The sequence below is a fragment of the Lissotriton vulgaris genome, chromosome 9 (assembly GCF_964263255.1).
Source record: "Lissotriton vulgaris chromosome 9, aLisVul1.2, whole genome shotgun sequence".
In the NCBI taxonomy this organism is placed as follows: domain Eukaryota; kingdom Metazoa; phylum Chordata; class Amphibia; order Caudata; family Salamandridae; genus Lissotriton; species Lissotriton vulgaris.
The window spans coordinates 243,636,593-243,656,619 of record NC_141697.1 but is presented as its reverse complement, the minus strand read 5'-3'; the positions used below and the strand labels follow the sequence as shown (position 1 = coordinate 243,656,619).

At 43.6% G+C, this 20,027-nt stretch overlaps 1 protein-coding gene across 1 annotated transcript in view; it reads right to left on the bottom strand.

Annotated features, from left to right (window-relative positions):
• Positions 1-20,027, bottom strand: part of SPINT1 (serine peptidase inhibitor, Kunitz type 1) — a 262,840-nt gene that overhangs the window by 75,023 nt on the left and 167,790 nt on the right. Inside the window, exons 4-6 of the mRNA XM_086937424.1 lie at positions 16,914-17,084; positions 10,346-10,378; positions 9,637-9,762 (exon numbers count right to left, since the gene is read on the bottom strand). Coding sequence (XP_086793550.1) covers positions 9,637-9,762; positions 10,346-10,378; positions 16,914-17,084 — 330 coding nt within the window. The remainder of the gene's footprint in view (positions 1-9,636; positions 9,763-10,345; positions 10,379-16,913; positions 17,085-20,027) is intronic.

Here is a 20,027-nt window from a genome sequence, read left to right as displayed (position 1 = left end):
TTTGTGCTGGAGTAGAAGTGAACGGATGCAAATTCTGAGCTCTACACCACAAACAGAACCTTTTCCACTTGAGGGAATACGTCTTATTAGTACTTTCAGCCCGAGCCCGGGCTAAGACGACCCTGCATTCCTGTGGAATATCTAAATCCTGGAACTCACTGAACTCAGGAGCCAAGCTGATAATTTTAGAGATGTTGGATCCGGATGCTGGACTTGTCCCTGGTTCATTGTGAGGAGATGTGGGCATGTCCTGAATAGAATTGGAGGTTCCAGCGATAGAAGGTGTAGCTCCGTATACCAGTGTTGGCGCGGCCACGCTGGGGCTATCAGGATCATGGTACAACTCTCTGCTTTCAGTTTCCGCAGAACCCTGGGGATCAGGGGAAACGGTGGAAAAGCGTAAGCAAAGACGTTGCACCATGTCATCGAAAAGGCATTCCCTAGGGACCTTTTCTGGGGAAGCCAGCTTGCGTAATGTTGGCATTTCGCGTTCACTTTCGTCGCAAAGAGATCCAGGTGAGGTTTGCCCCAACGGGAGAACACCGAGTCGAGCGTCTGCTGGTCGAGCTCCCACTCGTGGCAAAGTGAACGCTGCCTGCTTAGCGAGTCTGCCAGGGTGTTGTCTACTCCTGGGACATACTCTGCCCGCAGAGAAATGTCGTGTTGTACCAGCCAGATCCAGATTTGCTGAGATTCTCGAGACAACGTCCTGGATCGAGTACCCCCCTGCTTGTTCAGGTAGTGCATTGTGGTGGTGTTGTCCGTCCTCACAAGCACTGGGGAGTTCCTGATACGGGGCAGAAATGCTCGAAGTGCCAGGCGCACTGCTCTCAATTCCAGCAGATTGATGTGGAGTTGTTTTTCTGCCACTGACCATTGACCGTGTACTTGCAGTTCCTGTAGGAACGCCCCCCATCCTTCCAGTGAAGCGTCTGTGGTTATCACATGAGGAGAGACTGGGAGAAGAAAAGGGAGACCCTTGTTTAAGTTGTCGCCCAGAAGCCACCATCTCAGAGCTTTCTTCATGACCTGAGTGATCCTGATCCAGTCGTCGAAAGACCCTGTAGATTGGATCCACTGATTTGTTAAGGCTTCCTGTAGAGGCCGCATGTGTAGGCGACAGTGAGGAATGAGAAAAATGTTGGAAGACATCATTCCTAGCAATGATTTGAATAGTCGAACTTTGACTCTCTGCTTGGCCTGAATGTGGACAGCCAGAGTCTTCAGCTTGACCTGACGTTCTCTGGAAGGAAAGGCTTTCTCTTGTTGTGTATCCAACGTTGCTCCCAGGAAATTGAGACGTTGTGACGGTTGGAGAGTTGACTTTTCCTGGTTGAGTGTTAAGCCCAGATTTTTGAATAGATGAAGGCAGGCCGAAGAGGACTTGGCTGCGCCTATCCGAGTCGGAGCTTTGATGAGCCAGTCGTCTAGGTAGGGAAAGACTTGGTGATGATGCTGGCGAAGGTATGCCGCTACTGGTGACAGACACTTCGTGAAGATGCGTGGAGCTGACTTCAGGCCGAATGGTAAAACCCTGAACTGGTAGTGCCTGCCTGCCACTGCAAACCTCAGAAATTGTCGATGACTCTTGTGAATGAGGACATGAAAATAGGCATCCTGGAGGTCTAAGGATACCATATAGTCTTTTGGATTGAGTAGGTGTAATACCTCCTGGAGGGTAACCATACGGAAGGACTGCTTCTTGAGGTATATATTTAGGTTTCTCAGATCCAGTATTGGTCTCCATTGCTTCTTCTCCTTTTTTCTGACCAGGAAGAATCGGGAATAGAATCCTCTCCCCTTCTGACCTCGAGGAACTCTCTCCACTGCTCTTTTCTGGAGCATTAGAGAGAGCTCCTGTTGAAGTAGGCGTAGATTCTTGTGCTGCATAGGACATGGTGGGTTCGGAGGAGGATGTTCCACAAACTCCAAAGTGTGTCCGAAGCGAACTAACTGCAGCACCCAACGATCTGTTGTAATTTGTTTCCAATTGTGAAGGAAGTTGGTAATTTTTCCTCCAACTGCGAATTGTGGAGAAGAGGTGGAGGTATGCTGGAGAAAGCAGTCATTGGCGTCTGTAATTATCCTTCTTTCCTCCTTTCCCTCGAAAGGACGACTTGTTGTAGGAAGCTCGTCCTTGTTGCTGTCTCTGCTGATATTGAGGCTTGTACTGCTGAGAAGAGTTATAAGCGGACTTGTAACCTTGATAGCTGCCCCTATTCTGCTGCCCTCTACCTCTGGATCCTCGAAAGGAATTAGTTTTGTATTGTAGGGTGCCTAAGGCTTTCGCCGTGTCGGTATCCTTCTTAATACCTTGCAGCATATCATCGATATGTTCACCGAAGAGCAGTTCGCCATCAAATGGCATGTCTAGAACTTTGGCTTGCACATCAGGCCGGAATGCTGTGGCTTTTAGCCAGCCCTGGCGTCTCAAAACCGCTGCTCCTGCCAGTTGACGAAATCCTGTGGAAGCGATATCTAAGGCCACATCGATCATCTCTGAGGCAGAGCGTTCGCCCTCCAGCAAAATTTTCTTAACCTCTTCTTTCTGGTCTTCTGGGATTGCCTCTAGATATGGAGCTATATCTGCCCATATCTGTCGATTGTAGCGACCTAGTAATGCTAGAGAATTTGCAGCCCTGACTGATAGGGCGGACATAGAAGAAAATCTTTTGCCGATGGCATCAAGTTTTCTCCCCTCTTTATCAGGAGGCGCTGTTATTGCCGCTGACGGGTTGCTAGACTTCTGCTGAGCGGCCTGTGATATAACTGAGTCCGGTTTAGTCTGGCCAGTTAAGCATGCGGGAGCAGTGTCTGGGGCTTTGTACTTCCTTTCAAGTCTAGCCGGCACTGGAATGAGTGAGGAAGGATTTTTCATAATTTTAAGTCCTTGCTCCCATATATAATCGATTACTGGGATGGATCGAACAGATCTTTTGAAGGATTCCTTAAAGTCATGGAGGAAACAGTCCTGCGTTTCCGAAGCTATTTGGATGTTGAATCTCGCAGCCGCTCTCCCTACTATATTATGGAATCCCCCTAAATCTTCAGGGGGAGAATCATCCTGTACTTGCTCTGGGGATGCCGGATCCAGGTTGGCGTTATCATCAGAATCCTCATCATGTATTTCACCTTCCTCATCTTGGACTTCATCATGTCTCATTTCTTCCTCATATTCATCCTCATCTGAAGAAATTTGAGGAGGCAATTTCTCTTGCTCCTGATGCACAACCAGCGGAGGTGGTCGCTGGCGACGTTGAGGAGCTGGAGCTTCCTGCTGTGCTGGCACTCCTGAAGCAGGAGCAGAAGACGGAAATCTTTGCTTATAGTCTGAAATCAGAAACTGTAGGTCAGAGACAATTGACGCCGGAAGGCATACCATAGGCTGAACAGTGGTATGCTGTCGAACTTCTTCTTGAATTGTCACCTCTTCAAGATCTTCACAGTCTGAACTCTCATGAACCTTGATGTTAAGATGAGAGGGACTGGATGCTATGGGAAACATGTTCTCCACGTCAGGGTCTTCTGTTTCTAGAAACTGCGTTGGCAGCAGTTGCTGGACTTTGCTAGGTGAAGTCATCTCTGGTGTCACCATGCATGATGACATCTTAAAATGGGTATAGGAATACTTCAGTGATGGAGAGCCCTTTAATTGTAGATTCATTGTAGCGTCTGATGGAGCGTCTACAATTGTTGACATTGTATCATACATTTTCATCGTCGACTGCATCGACGTCGATGATGTCCTCGTCGACGACAATGCCCTCGTCGACACTGCAGAAGTCGACGACGATGGCTTCGTCGACGGTGTCGTCGTCGACGAGCTCGTCGACGATGGGGTCGTCGTCGACGGTGTCCTCGTCGACGGGGTCGTCGTCGACGGTGTCTTCGTCGACGACGGTGTCCTCGTCGACGACGGTGTCGTCGTCGACGGTGTCCTCGTCGACGGTGTCCTCGTCGACGGTGTCCCCGTCGACGGTGTAGTCTTCGTCGACGAGGAAGTCTTCGTCGACGGTCTCGTCGTCGACGGTGTCCTCGTCGACGGTGTCTTCGACGACGATGAAGAACTCGACGTCGACGATGGGTTTTTCGTCGACGCTGGAAGCCTTGCCTTCGTCGACGATGAAGCAGACGTCGACGGGAGCGTCGTCGACGGTTTTGTGAGAGGAATAACAGAAGGTATTGACCTACCCATCGTCGACGACGTTGTAGCAGTTGAAGCCATGGAGAAAGTAGACGCTGTGGATGTCGAAATGGATACTGTCGACATCGTCACAGGCAGGCCAGAAGATACCACAGCAGGCTTTTTGAAGGCTGTCATCTGAAGAGAAGGCTTGACCTTAGGATGACCCTCCATAGATTTTGGCTTCTTGTGAGGAGGCACAGCAGACTGACCTGGAGATGTCTGTCGAGGCCTTTTAGGAGAGGAGTGGAAACTTCTGAAGGAACACTCACTCTCACCTGAGGAGACTTGGTCTTTGTCCTTCAGTCTCTGGAGCCACAGAAGCAGTCGCCCTTCCCTGTCTTTCAATGTCTTGACCGGGAGAGTGCGACAAATCTTACATTCCTTGGCAGAATGTTGAGGATAGAGGCAGTACAAACATTCCTCATGCTTGTCCTCTATGTGTAGCCTCATTTTACTACATGAGGCACATGGCCTAAAAAGTCCTTTTTTAGGAGTAGTAGACATATTAAATATCAATACTCCTTTTCCAACTGAACCTGAAGAAATAGTAGGCAAAAAACCAAAGATATAGGAAAAAACCTGAGCAGAGCTCAGTGGAGACTCCTCTGCACGACGTGCGGTAGAAAATCTGAGGGACTAGGGCTCCTTCCAGGAAGGTGAGAAGGGTGATGGTAGCTGATTGGCTCCTGGCCAAAGTTTGGTCCTTTTTACATAAGGACCTAGATAGGCTACTAATGTGAGGCCACTGGCCTAGTACTAAGTATATGTCTATGTGACATTACTATTGTTATTTACCGGGGACTCCTACCCCGACGACGGGGAATGATTCAGGCATGTGAATCTATGAAAGATACCCATAATACTGGATAAGACTGCAATTCGAAGCCATCTCTCACTTTTTATACCTGTAGCTCTCACGCATTATAACATTCATGGCAATTCATTTACTTGTTGAAAAACTCACCCTTTTAAATACACCAAACAAGTGCAACCCTTGTTTTAAAATGTCTTTTTGACTAATTCATATGGTCAGTTCCTAAATACATGGAAAATATTCATGTGAATTACCTTGGTAAAATAACTTGAATGTTTTTTCACACTTCCATTTGAAATAATATTTATTTTTTATAGTGCTCTGTTAATCAGGAGGCCTTTTCAGGACACCAGTGAAAACAAAATATGATCACAAGCTTCTTAGACCCCAGCATGTTGTTTATATAGGAACATATGCAGTGAGAATTTTGTATTTACCTGCATATTAAATACACATTACTACATTTTTATTTCACCTGTGACTGTAATAGAGGGCAGAAGAAGGCTGTGAAAGTGCTTCTTATGATGAAGTGACATTGATGCGCATTGCATATGCAGATTTTTCCTTCTCCCATTGTTATGGTGATTTGGTGCCTGCGGTCAAGAAATGACCAGCTTGAGTGTCAACCACTGGTTATTTGACACTACACAACATTGATAAATTAGGGCTTGATGTACCAAGATTACATAAAAAAGTGATCACAATTAGCTCACCCAATTTTACAAATACAATTTGATTTTGCATACAAACCTAGATACAAATAGGTTGATTCACAAAACACAAAATCACAGGGGAGTGCATAGGGAGTGCATGATAAGTGCAGAGTGCATAGGAAGTGCAGAGTGCAGAGTGCATAGGAAGTGTGGAGTGCATACAAAGTGCACAGTGCATACAGAGTGCTGCATAAAAAGTGCAGAGTGCATAGGGAGTGCATAGGAAGTGGAGCGTGTAGGGTGCATATAGAGTACAGAGTGCATACAGAGTGCTGCATAGGGAGTGCAGAGTGCACAGGGAGTGCATATGAAATGCAGAGTGCAAAAAGAGTACTAGGGAGTGCTAGAGAGTGCCAAGTGACTGCAAAAAAAAGGTAATGGCAATGTAAATGACAATGCCATTTACTTATCTGTTTTCGAAACAAAAACATAAATACAAATTTTGGCATATACAATGCCAATAACTCTAACTTTTCCAAAGGCGAAACCATTGCATTGTAAATGCTTGTTGTCATTGGAGGCCAAATCCAGCCCCAAGCCCTCCCTTCATTTTAGCATTAGTGTTGTTCATAACAGGTCTTTGGTATAGCCAGCCAAAAGGGATCTAGAGGCAAAAGCTACGTAGGGCCCTGCCAGAAATATTCGAAAAAGTACTTCGTGGCCATTTAAAGCTGAGAAGGTAAGTGGAGACAGAGTACTAACATTAAATGCTAGGACACGGGTTCACTGAAGCAAGAGAACTGTCCGGAATATATGGAAAAGCTCAGTGAAACACGGTGGTTGCAAGCAAAAGCTGAAAAGCTCTCTTAAGCTAGTGGCTGTTATTAAAAGCTGAAAATGTCTTAGTAATTAGTAAGCTGTGGGAAAACAGAGACGCTTGTTCAACGTCCTTACTCTGCAGACAAACCACCATTAGTTGTAGTACCCAGAGCATGATATTGCACCTGGTGACTATTTCCCCAGGAGAAGACACAGACAAAATGGGAACCAGAAGCTCCAAAGAGTTGTGACATAAGGTATCTGTGCAGAGGAATGGGAAGAGAGTGAACAGGAAGGACCCACTGCCCAAACACCAGCTCTCAGCTTCATGTGCCGTGCTGCGGAATCAGTGAGCAGACATGACTAAGTTAGTTGTGCAACATTTTTATATTGAGGCTTTTTATTTGCCGTTTAACGCCCTGTGCACTACTTGTTCAGTGTGGAGGCCGTGAACATCATATCCTTGCAGGAGAACCTGTTTGCCTAGGTCAGGAACACCACTTAGAATAGCAAGCTATACATGGCATAAAGTACCTTCTTCTGTACATTATAAGGATATCGCAGGTCACTGAGGAGTTTGTGACCATGAAGAGGAATGAGGTAGCAGTCAGAGTTCCACTAAAAGGTCACGGAATTTTGAATTTACATTCAATATCCTTGTAACATATCATACATGGCCACACCATCTTTCTTCCCCCAAGATGCTTTAATACTTGCCCCCACATGCATCAATGTAAGGTTTTGCGATTCCTTATTTGCGAAAATTAGGGAATCTCAAATAAGGAATCGCAAAATGGGATGCAACAATTTATTCACATAATTTTTGCGATTCGGTAAAAATCGCAATTTTTACTGAATCGCAAATATTATGCGAATTCTAATTTGCGATTTCGCAATTCCCATTGATTCCTATGGCCAAAAGGCCCATAGGAATCAATGGGAATTGCGAAATCGCAAATTAGACTTCGCAAAATGTTAATGCATTCCATGGGTGCAGAGGGGGGGTCCAAAGGACCCCCCCGCACCCCTGAAATGTATTTTAAAGTGGATGTTTCACACACTCATGTCCTAAGGACATGTGTGTCTGTAACATGAGTGTTTAAAATGCTAATTTGAGCATTTTAATTCTTTTTCGCAAATTACCACAAGGTTCACTTTCGTGGTAATTTGCACCCCCTAATTGCGAATTCGCAATTTTAAAAACAATCATGCATTGCTTTTAAGGAATCGCAAATTTGCGATTCCTTAAAAGCAATCGCATTTTTGGAAATCGCTAAAAATAGCGATTTTGCCAAAAATGATTGATGCATCCCAAAAACCTATTTAGGAATCGCAAACGGCCGAATTTACCGATTCGCACCGTTTGCACTTCCTAAATAGGTTAATGCATGTGGGTGTTAGAGTCTTGCTCTTTCATAGGAAATAGATATTATTGCAAACATGAATAAAAGCAGAATATGAGCAAATTAAACACACCACAAAACAATTAATAATTTGTTGCAAAAGGATATTAAACTCACTTTAATTTAAATCAGATTTTAAAAAGCTGTAGATTTGAAATCAGGGAAATGCTATCTTTTCTGTACTGACAAGTAGCATGCAAAAAATAATGTTTTCCATAAATAAATAACTTCTACTGATCTCTGTTCATTTTAGAAAAATATATAGAAGAACGTAAAGCCAGTTCTCTTTTTTTTTAATCTGTAGGTGTGATTATGTTCTTTAATCTGTCTCTCGCCTTGGTTGCTGGCAACTGTAATAACTTATTAACCTGCTTCAACTACAGTGTTGCTTGCACATTAAGTAGTCTAAATTTCTGTGAACCTTGTAGTTCATCCTTCCCAGCAGTACCCTTTACAACAGGAAATGATGCATAAGGTACCTGGGTCCATTCCTCTTGAATACTTATTGTGCTCCAGGACAAGCCTTCACTTAACATTAATCCAATAAACCCCATTCCCTTATTGGTCAACTCCTGAGGGCGGTTTTCTTCCAATAAATCTTTTCTGCATTATCCTCTCCTGCCCCACCACCCAGGCAGCAGCAAAGGTAAGTTAAGTGTACAACCTCGTGCATATATTTAACCTTAGTTTTTCATGCAAATGCCGGGTGAAATCTTTCAAAAGCATCAGATGCTTATCCTTATACAACTAAAGCTAAAACATGAAGAGTCCTCTGTAGGAGCCAAATAAGTTTCCCTTCAATTAGAACAATATGGAAGGGCTGATGTACCAAGACTGCCTGCCATAGTAGTTAAGATAATCTTACAATTCGCTCTCTGACCTCCTGCCCTCCTGCATCATAAACAGTAGAGTTCCTAAGCAAATCAAATCACATTTGGATTTTGGATAGATCAATCCTGTCATTATGGCCTTGCAGTGCTGTGGGTAGCCATGGATGAGCGGATGGGTTCACGACCTAAGCAAAGGTTTAAAACTGTACAATCTGGCATAAAAGGCTGTTTCCAGCCCCCTGCCGGATCCGCTTTCTCCTGGGCATGTGAATGAGGCAAACAAGAGGGGTGTGGGAGAGATCCTGGGAGGGGGAAATGGAGAACCACACAAAAGAAGCACACATAAGTGACAGCAATGCCGGGAGTGGGGGAGAATCGCATAAGGCCAAGAACAACACTGAGCACGAAGGGGTGGAAGAGAAGTTACACAAGAGAGAAACAGAGCAGGCAGGGGGCATTTGGGAAGGACACAGGACAGAAGGAGAGCAGGAAAACACATGCACTCTCGTGGAGTTCTTAGCCAAAAATACAAAAAAATGTCTTAAAAGTGAGCAGTAGAAGGACAAACTTGTCAGTCAGGCTATGTTCCAGGGGATTGACAAACACAAGACTGACAAGGTGGGACAAAGAAAGTCATTGAACACTAAGCAGTCGAATGAAAGTGACAAAGCCAACCAATACTGAACAATGGGAGGTCTGTATGCACTTTCAAATTCTTGGTAAACCTACAAGATATCTTTTGCAACTAGGCTGCTTGCGCTGTCTTGGAGGTTCGAAGTAAAACGGCAGGGAATACCTCATTCTGCAATACTGTGAATGGGTCTCTAGCCTGTCAACAGATAGATTTACAATTCTTTATCTTAAGCAAAAAACGTTATCACATAGACCACTTCTTTGTCTAATCAATTGGATAACAAGTCTGAATACATACACTTGTCACAAGAAGACTCATCCGACCCGTCCTTGCAGTCTGCTGTGCCGTCACACTCGTGGTTCCCTTCAATGCAACATCCATCTGTGCAATGGAACTGGGACGGGAGGCAATGTTCAGTGCACACTGTAGAAAAATAAGCATTTCAGTTACAGTGGACTTCAGAATATGGAAAGAGCTTGACATGGTTCATAAGGCAGAAGAGTTCTGACGCCTATGTGACCGCTTATATACAGACACCACTATCTGTGTGTGGGAACATCCATGTAAAAGCACCGTAAAATCAGGGACTTGTAAAACCAGGCACACCAGAATGTGAAATTGTGTCTTCCACTATATGGCAGTACATGACAAAAAGTAATTAGTCAACCTAATATAAAGTACAATAAAACATTTATAATTACCACAGTTAAAACATTCCTTATTGTAGAAACCTCACTTACCAACCCAAAACCATGCACAAGGAGCATTATGGTATTTACACAATGATTATTGTGATTTGACAGGCATTAGATTTTTCTAAAATTCACAGAGCATGAGCACATAAACAGCAACACCGCTTACTCCTACTCACACTAAGCACAAATCACAGGTATCATTGCAAGCTTCTCCAAACAAAGAACAGTCCCACTCCAAATAAATATTTGCTTAGAAATCTGCCTGCAATCACTTAAGTATGTGGAATGTGGTAAGTCACTGTGATATATACCTGGGTTCAATCTTCTGCCAGCACGAGAGTGACCTAGAAAACAAACAAATGTATAGCTTAACAAAACAATTACCTACCAGTACATCCCAATAGTTCCATGTGTTCATCAAAATGACAATTTCACACAAACTAGCAAATTAACATTTCCATCAAGACCGCAAAATATCCATACATTTTTCACACAGCTTTCCATAAACATAATTGACAAACAAATTCTAGGACATATAATTTTTAGAGTATTACTGACAAAGGGGCACAAACATGTCTGATGATGATTATTTTTTTAAGTATAATTTTTATTAGCATTTCAGTGAAAAAAAACATCATGCATTCTACAACAAACTTTAGCTGATGGTGCAAGCGCACCTAGTTCGTACATTTCGCTAATCATTCGACTCTCCCTCCCCTCCCCCTCTCCCACCTGTTCAGGTCCCCTAATGAACAAGTTTCAAAATTCAATACAGTATCATGGTGAGAACAGCACAAGCATTCCCTGCAATCGAAGGCCTCCCGATCCCAACCAGGACCCACCGGCCTCATTTGTCCCGTTCCAAAACCATACAACGGACTCATCTGGAGCGCATGACTCTATAACCTAAGGAGGTAGTTCATCCGGTGGTGTCAGCAATTCGGTGAGCATCGCTGCCCATGCTCACATGTTCCCTACTATCCTCTCTTACCTCCTTGTTAGTTTTATACGACAACACTCTGCATTAATCCATTCCGCCATGTCTTTCAGCCAGTCGTCTATTTTCCGGCTTCGGGGAGACAACCACTCTATAAGGATTCTGCATGTAGCCAGTGCCAACCCGAAGAGGAGTGATTTCCTCCTTAACTTTTTTTTCTTACAAAAAGGGAATCGGCCCAAAAGACAACGGAACATCTCCCTGGGGACCTCCCACCCTGTAACCAGGTAGAGCCGATGAGCATGTTAAGGAAATCTGCTTCCTGCTCCCTGCATATGGGACAAATGGATGACTTCTCAGGGTTTATGGCCTGAAGAATAGCTGATGTATTATATTGTATCTAAGTAGTTTAAATCGGACGTTGGTCGAGGTGGACTTGACCCCTTCATGTATAAGTTCCCAAGCGTGTGTCTAGAGGCACCACCAGTTGGGATTCCCATTTATCCTGAACTGGGAGCACCGTCATGGGACTGTCTGGTAATTTGTTTGACAATGAATTCCATCTCTGCATGAATTTGGTGAGATGGTGTCACCTACTGACGGTCACAATATTTTATATTTGCGTCTGTTAATTGGTGGCTATCCACTGATGCCAGTTAGTAGCTGCTACCCAGTTATCCCTGGCTCCATTTTGTTCTGCAATGCTTCCCAAAGGGTTGGAATTGGTAGCGAATTATTACATAGGTGGTATTGGAACTCTGCTGTAGTGAATGTAGATTACTTTCAGGGCTCATCATCCAGAGGAACCAGGAAAAAAGTACATGAATTATGGGCAAGTTTCAGGATCAAAAGGTCTTCAGAGCGGCGTGTCGTATGGTAACGTCACGTTACCATACGACACGCCACTCGGAAGACCTTTTGATCCTGAAACTTGCCAAGACCTCGGCTGGTTGACATCTATCCAATTCCGGGCAAAGAACAATGCGTCCGGTTAGACTTTCAATCTGCTACAAGCATTTTCAATTCTGAAGGCTCGACACAAATTTAATTGCCCTGAGGAAGCTCCCAGTGAGGGAGAGAAACGCGTTGGCTGATGTTTGTTGACAAATGTGGAACTTTTTGAAAACAGAAACATTTGAATAAATAAGACACTTTTTGCATACAAATACTATTCTTTCTGGACTCTTTTCTTATTACGTGCACCCCCAACCAAACTTTCAAATACTTATTCACAATCACCATGTCCCTGGCAGAGAGTGTCCAGACTATTGCCATAAGTGCTGTGAGAGAAGTGATGTAACGGGTTACCCATAAGATCTGTCTTACTACATACTTTCTCTAAACTGTGTTCACAGGGGTGGATGTTAAAATCTCAGAGCAAGATGACACATATGGGTTCTTTAAGCCTTTATGTTTTTAGAATAGCATCCAGTTCCTTATTTACCTCATCTACGGCCAAGTGCATATTGGGCCCAAAATTATTGTTGTAAAAAGTTATTAAAAGCCAAGAGCCTGGTTTGGCTAACTCAAGGATAAAGATATGAAAAAAGAAGATATTTTCTATAAACTTTTTTATCTTCAGGTTGGATGCATTTGGAATCAGTGTTAGCAAACCCCACTTAACCCTTCCTGATGGCGTTGGAACTGCCCTTGATTGGCAAGAACGATAGCAATTTACAAAAATGGGGTCCGTAGTCCAGGTTTCCTGGAGGGAGATTAAATAATTTTCCTGCCAGATTTTTGCCCATTGATCATTGCCCACTTTATTTGCTATACCCGCCACATTCCAAGTTGCTAGTAGAAATGAGTTAGCCTGCCCAGTCTTCCGTTTAGAAGACCTAGGGGGTTCACTAATTTTGGACAGTACGATTTCTGGTAGAGAAGGACCCTCAAGTGGACTTAGAGGTAGTCAATCACAAAGGTCCATGCCTTTTGGGGTGCAAATCTGTTTATGAGGGGTAAACCTGAATTTCCCAGTGGGATCGAATTTGCGTAGTCCTCCCTATGAAGCAGCAGTGGTTTCAGTCCCATTCGGTCCACAGGGGGGAGGGGAATAGAAGTAGCCAAGCATCAGGGCTAGAATCTGGGTACCCTTAGGTGGGATTCGGTGTAGTTGGCATAAAAGAGATCTCAGAATTGATAGATTATTGAAATTGAGTACCACACAGTCGCCCTCCAGGGTTTTTAGGGACGGCCTCACCCACCCTACCCTTTTTGCCATAATGATATGATTGGCTATCCAGGACCCTCCTCCTGTCAAACCTGTTGTGTGGGCAGTCAGCCAGTGGAGAGATTTATCGATTAACTGAGTAGTATTTTCGATCTGATCCACCCTCAGGGTGGGAACATTTTCAAGAACCAGTACGAGAGGAACTGCTGTGGGTGGTAAATGCAGTGTTTGGAACCGAACATGGGCCTACCCCTTGGTATGAGCCCTCGGCTTTGCGATACCAACATTTCTACCCTCTAAGCTAGCTGCCTGCTAGTTACTTAGCAGCCTTCCCAGGGGAATTCTAGAAGAGATAAAAGACGAGCATCTCAGTTCACTCAAGCTCGAGTTTGAGCGAGTAACAGTACTTTGCAATGTGATGGGTTGCCCATGCCGGTGAGGAGCAGGTGAAAGAATGTTTGTCTCCTTATTATGATGAAGTTCTAATTGAGGTGGGTGAGATGGTGGGTGAGGTGGATAATCTTCTGCCGTTGTTAACGCTGATGAGACCCCTCTGTCTCACTAGATGTGTGGTCTAGCCAATAAGCCCACGCCCTCTAATTTAGATAATCTCTCTTCAATTTCTGAGAGTTTGAGCTGGAGGGGGCTTAATAGGACTGTAACCATAGTCTCCATCCTTTTCCAGAATTCCTCTTCGCCCAGCGGAGAGGGAAGCGTGGCCTGATCATGGCTTAGTAGGGCTGGAGTTATCCCCTTTTTTTTTTGCAGTTTTATATAGCGCGAAATTGACCCGAATCGGGTATCAGAGCGCTTTACATAGCACCAGTTACGTTACATGAGGACACACATTCATTTTTGTTAGGCACGGGGAGATTAAGTGATTTGCCCAGAATCACACGATGTTTAGCGTCGATACCGAGACTCAAACCCAGATCTCCAGGTCTGAGGGCGAGCGCCGTAGCCGTTAGCAAACTCCTCTCCCCTGTTCCGGTTCACCAATTCCCTTAGGTTTAGCAAGTTGTGGCCCTTTTTTTGTTGTTTTTTTTGAGTGCCTGCACCCCTCCTTTTCTTCACCAGTGGTTCTCTCATATTGAACGCAGTGTGAGATTTGGAAACCCGGCCCCTCGTAGCTGTGCTAGGCCCGTTTTGAGTATCCATAAAGTTGCATCCAGATCTGGTTGAGAGGGGGACTGAGGCGATCTTTGCGTGGAAGCAGACAAGGAGGTTTGCGGGACCCCACCCAATGTGAAAGAGCCTAATAAAGAGCGTATCTGTGAAGTAATAGGATTTAATGAGAGTTGCTGCTCCATCAGCTAGATCTCATGGCTGAGCATTGATTCAGCCTTAGTAATAAAGGCATCCAAGGTTGCCGCTACTCCCTTGGGCTTGCTCATTGTGGATTCAAATATCAAGCAGGAAGACCCCTATCTAAGCGTGAGTAGTAATAGTCAGTTGGGTATAAAACACCACGGTACCTGCCTCCTCCGGGCTTGGACGGGCCCGCCCTTGGCCCGGGCTCTGCAGCGGCATCGGAGTTTTCAAGCGCCTTCAGGCACTTGGTATGATGGGAGTTCTAGTTTCCCCTGTAGGCTCTCTGCCCAAGATGATCTCCACTCCTCCGGGCACAGGCACAGCGTCTCGTGGGCTACACCGTGCCACGGGCCGGCGTCTGTTTTCAAGCGCCTCCAGGCACTTGGTATGATGGGAGTTCTAGTTTCCCCCATAGGCTCTATGCCCAAGCTGATCTCCGCTCCCCCGGGAGCAGGCACAGCATCTCGTTGGCATTATTATTATGTGGAAAAGTCAGGACAGTGGAGCATCCAAGGACGCTTCTGACATTTTTTAATTTCAGTTATGACTTACCAGCGAACTGAGCTGGGCAAGAATATGTGAAGGTTTGAAGTATGGGGATGAAGATGGAGTAAGATCTGTGTAATCTGTGTATAAAAACTAATAAAATTTGTTTAAAAAAAAATTACTTACCAGCGAGCAAAGAAGGCATGACAGAAAATGAAAACTGCAGCAATAAGAAAATGTGATTGCGGATGCAGTTAACCAAGAGTGCCTCTTTAAACACTACTAACGCTGTCCCACTTCAATTAAGGTTTTTACAGTGCAAGTTTAGTTTACTAGTACTCCTAATCTAATGAGCTTGCAGTTTTATTGGCTACAGAGTGGGGTTGCTACAAATTGAACCGAGGTTTTCTGTAGGTACGGGTTTCATATTGCACATGAGAGAAAAGTTAGTAAAATTTATGGGGCTCACCACAAAACTCATGGTTCCTTACATGGTTTTGGAGTGTGTACTTTGGTGCAGAATTTCTCTTGGTGGAAACTACTTTGTTTATGAAGCGTATGCCTTTGGTTTGGTTAAAGGGAGGAGTGTTAGGGAAAGGATGTGGAGATCATGGCCTTGTATGCATAACTAACATTTAGGCAGTAAGTCAATGTTTAGTAGCATTTTGCTAGCCTCTCTCTGGCAAAACATTACTCAGGTTTCAAGAAACTGCTTGATGTCAATACCCTCTTTGTGCTACTGAAGGAAACACAATAAGGAAGGGTAATGAGAACAGGTCAGTATGTATATTGTTTCCCATGCAATATTTTTCTCACCTGGTCATCTAGTTTAGAGTGAATCTGCAATTCCGAACAATCTGTAGGAGAGGAAGGTGGATTGGAAGCCACTGGTTGACTGGCAAGTAGGAACTAAATACCCGTTAAATCCCTGCTACAAATTTAACTCAAGAACCTGCGTATGATACATTTTTCTATGATAGCTGAATTTGCACATGGAACATTTTCATTGATAGGAGACATTTTCATGGGAGAAGATTTGAACAATGAGAAGTGTGTTGATCACTCAGGGACATGCGGGGTGTTGGGACTGCTCCTTAAAACTGCAGGACAAGTGTATCTGCTGGTGTGAAAACTCATTTGCATGTCAGTAGATAATCTGTCAGGATAAAAACAAAGCAACACCAAAATCTACAGAAAACTAGCAAAGACGGACAGGTACAAATTAGAAGAGTCCAAAAAGAAGAGATGGAAATGAAGGTAAGTTACAGAGAGAGAGAAAAAGATAAGGTACTGATTCTACTTTTAGAATGAAATACACAGGTTTGGCATTTAATTTCTCTTGGCAGAAATGGGAAATCAGAAAAGGAATGGGAAAACTAAAACAAGCTTGGCCAATGCCAATAGGTCAGGCTTTAAAGGAATGTGATATGGTAATGTGAAGCATTACAATTAAACAGCAATGCAAACATTCAAAATCCACACTGACACTGAAAAAAACCCTCTCTTACAGTTTGCTCAATGTAAGCTCTGTCCAAAATGTGGGTTGGACAACTATTGCCATGAGGGTTAGTCACGGATAACAACCAAGACAGAAAAAAGCAAACATAGATAGCTCACTACATCCTACATGGGGAAATATCACAAGCCAGAAAAATACACCAAGACAGAATATTCCAGGGAAAAGTGCATTAGTCTGTTTTTTATGGAAGGTTTTTATCCTCAAAACATATAAAGATAGATTGGAAAACTGCATAATATAACTGTAACAAGTCTACTGCAGCATAAATACGAGTAAATGTGTATGCTTGAAGAAAAGTTAAATAATGCATAAAGAAATAAATAAAATTATTGTCAGAGAGGTGTATCAAGCCCTGGCTTGGAACATGGTAGCAGTTCATGTTGCAGATAAGGAAATTATATCTTTGCTTACTTCTAAAAAGGAGCAAAAGCTAAGAATAACAAAATAGTTACCCACCTTCAATGTTCTTGCAGGCCTGATGACATTGCTCCTCTCTTACATAATTATTTTTATTCCCTCTACAGCCTCCGAAGGTGAATCGTTCACACTGCTGAAGGTCAGGATTATAATGCCAGCGCGGGAATGAGCCACGACATCTCCCTATCTGTATTGGAGCAAGACAGTGATCTAAAACAAAAACATAAGAGACATGGGTTTAGGTAAATATCTGAGGCATCTCAAAAAGGAAACATTATCACAAAATTACTACTACTACAACACAGTCTTATAATAAAGACTTAAGAGGCCTGTTACAATAATTATTCCACATGTGTGTTTTCGTGTTGAGTCTTGACCAAAGAACTAGGATCTCAAAACGCTTCTATTTTATTCTAATAAATATCCGAAGTGTTTCTACACTAATATGGACATCTATATTCAGAACCACTTTGTTAATACGTCGATGAAGAGGAGATTCTAACACCCTATAAAATAATAAAATAAATAAATCCCGTCTCATTTCAGCAAACCCGATGCAGGAATCCAAACTTCTTGTTCCTTAAAGGGATAATGGAAGGTCAAACCTCAAGATTTGTAAGACACCCACCTTAGAGAATCTCTGTCACTGTTCCTCAAGCACTAGGTCACCTGGCTGTTTTCTATTGAGTACTTACCCTCAATTTGAAGTATTCTAAAGTGCTCTTTGCTAGCATGGAGACCGACCAAAGCATCAGAAAATAACGGAACAAGTGGTAAATACAGAGTTGCCATTTTGTCAGGAGCCTTTTTGTCTAGTTACAAATGGCTGATGGTGAAGTCATGAAAGAAATTGTTCAATTTAAGTTCAGAATGAATACTTCTCATGCACCAGATCTTCTACAGCAGCTACGTCAATCTCATGTCCAGGAAGGCTGTGTTCAGCTTAAATTAACAGACTATCCAATTTAAGATAAATTCTGATGGAACATACTACCTGCAGCAGGTTCCTCATGTCATGAATCTCCCCAGGTGACAGACTGTGCTTGGAGTTGGAATCCGTGGCAAACCTCCAGGTCTGCTTACAGTGATGACTTCATGCATTCAAGCACAGGGAGAGAACTTCTTTCATGTCTCAGGGCCATAATGACCAACAGAGTCACTGCCTCTCCAGATTGCGTTCGAGACTGCTACAGAAGGAAGGTTTTTTCCGCAGAGAAGTCCTACTGCACCAAGTTTAGGGGATAACCAAAAGGAAGATTTCACTTTCTCTTGATTTCACTCCCAATCTCAGCGCAGGTTGTCTGATATGCAGATCCGTTCCTCAACTCTGACCTTGTCATCTGATCTATTTGTTACTCTGGAGGACATTAGCCTGGGGCGGGAGCCCGGCTCTCTTCCAGCTCCATGGCTGGTGCTGGCGACCCACCATTCGTTTTTCTGGCTAATGGCCCGGACCCTGCAATGTTAAAACCTTCTCCTGCTCTCTACTGTGTGCTTTCGGGCCCCCAGGCACCCACATGATATTTGAATGAGCATCAGCTGGTGGCTTCTACTGTGGGGCCGGATGACCCTGCTGAAGCTCATGGGCCTCGCCTAATTAGGAAAGGATAGATTCTTATTACAGAGACAACCCTTTACCCCTAAAGTGAAGAACATCATTTTGGCTGGATGCGGCCCTTCTGTCAAGAGTACCACTGACAAAAGCATGACAAGTTCTGTTTGGTGTGCTGGATGACCGGCAGTTCTTTGGCCATGGCTACCTGCTGTAGTACACTTCATGTTATCTTGAACTGGCAAGATTTTGCTGCTATTTTTCTTGTCCACCTTATCAGGCAGCTTTGTTTTCTTTGTAAGGATGATCCATTTGGTCTCTCTTCACTGTTCATCAGATCTTAGTAGGGCCTGTTTTGGTCCCCATTACTGAGGAGTTCATGATCTGAGCTCTGACAGCTGCCTTTATGGCCTTTCTATGGCTTGACTGTTTAATTTCTGGTCTTCACTACTGGTTTAGGTTCTGTGTGACATATTGGTGCTGCCAACCGGAGCATGTTTTTTGCTCGTTAGTTTTTCAAGCTTCAGCATCGTTCCAAAAGGAAAAGGTAGTTGTACCCTCTGCATTTTTGGGGAATTTTGAATTTGATATTGTTTGACATTGACCACCTCCTGGCAGGACGATCCTTACTGGATACACTTGTTCCAGTGATGTCAAGATGACCTGAAATCAGAGGGCTATCCTGCTAAATCATTAAAAAAAGGATAGTCTTCTTGGGGATGTTGGCCACATTTTATAAGGGCAAAAGCGGTTTCTTTGGCATAGTATGGGAGTGCTCCAGGCTGAGAATTGGGTTAGGCTGGAATATGGAGTTTGGTTCATACCTTTGCCAGACATTTCTGTCTCTGCACTGGACAGACACTTTGAGTCTGTGTGTCAAAAATTTTTGATTAAATGATCTCTTCAGACTAACCCCCTTGGGAGTTCTACTTTGGTACTGATTCAAGAGGTGAAAAACCTGCAGGGAGAAGTACCCATCTGAAGACCATTTGGCTTAAATACACACACACACATATATATGTTGTGAGAAGGCTTCAATAAACTTTAAACCTTTTGTGGTGGTCCGTTCCTGGTGAAGGAGTTCGCTTTTTTCAACTCAGGATTTGGTGTAATGTAATATATATATATATATATATATATATATATATATATATATATATATATATATATATATATATTGCAACCTTGGTTTATTCACACAACGCGTTTCGGCGACCTGCCTTGTGGTCACACGTGATCAAGGCAGGTCGCCGAAACGCGTTGTGTGAATAAACCAAGGTTGCAATATACTTCTGGCTAAGCTTTTGATTCCTGAGAGCGTACTGCACTGGACTGTTTGTTTTTGAACATTTATTTCCGGCGGCTCCGCCGGAGTGTACGCCACTTGTCTACGGGTCACCACGCTGCAGCAGGAGCGGCTTTGTGATTGGTATATATATATATATATATATATATATATATATATATATATATATATATATATATTCTCCAAAAAAACATAGGTTTCAGCCACGTTATAGTTAGGAATTAGCATTTAAAAAAACCTTAGAAATTCACTGACAAAAACATAGGTTTCACACATGTTATAGTTAGTTGGACAT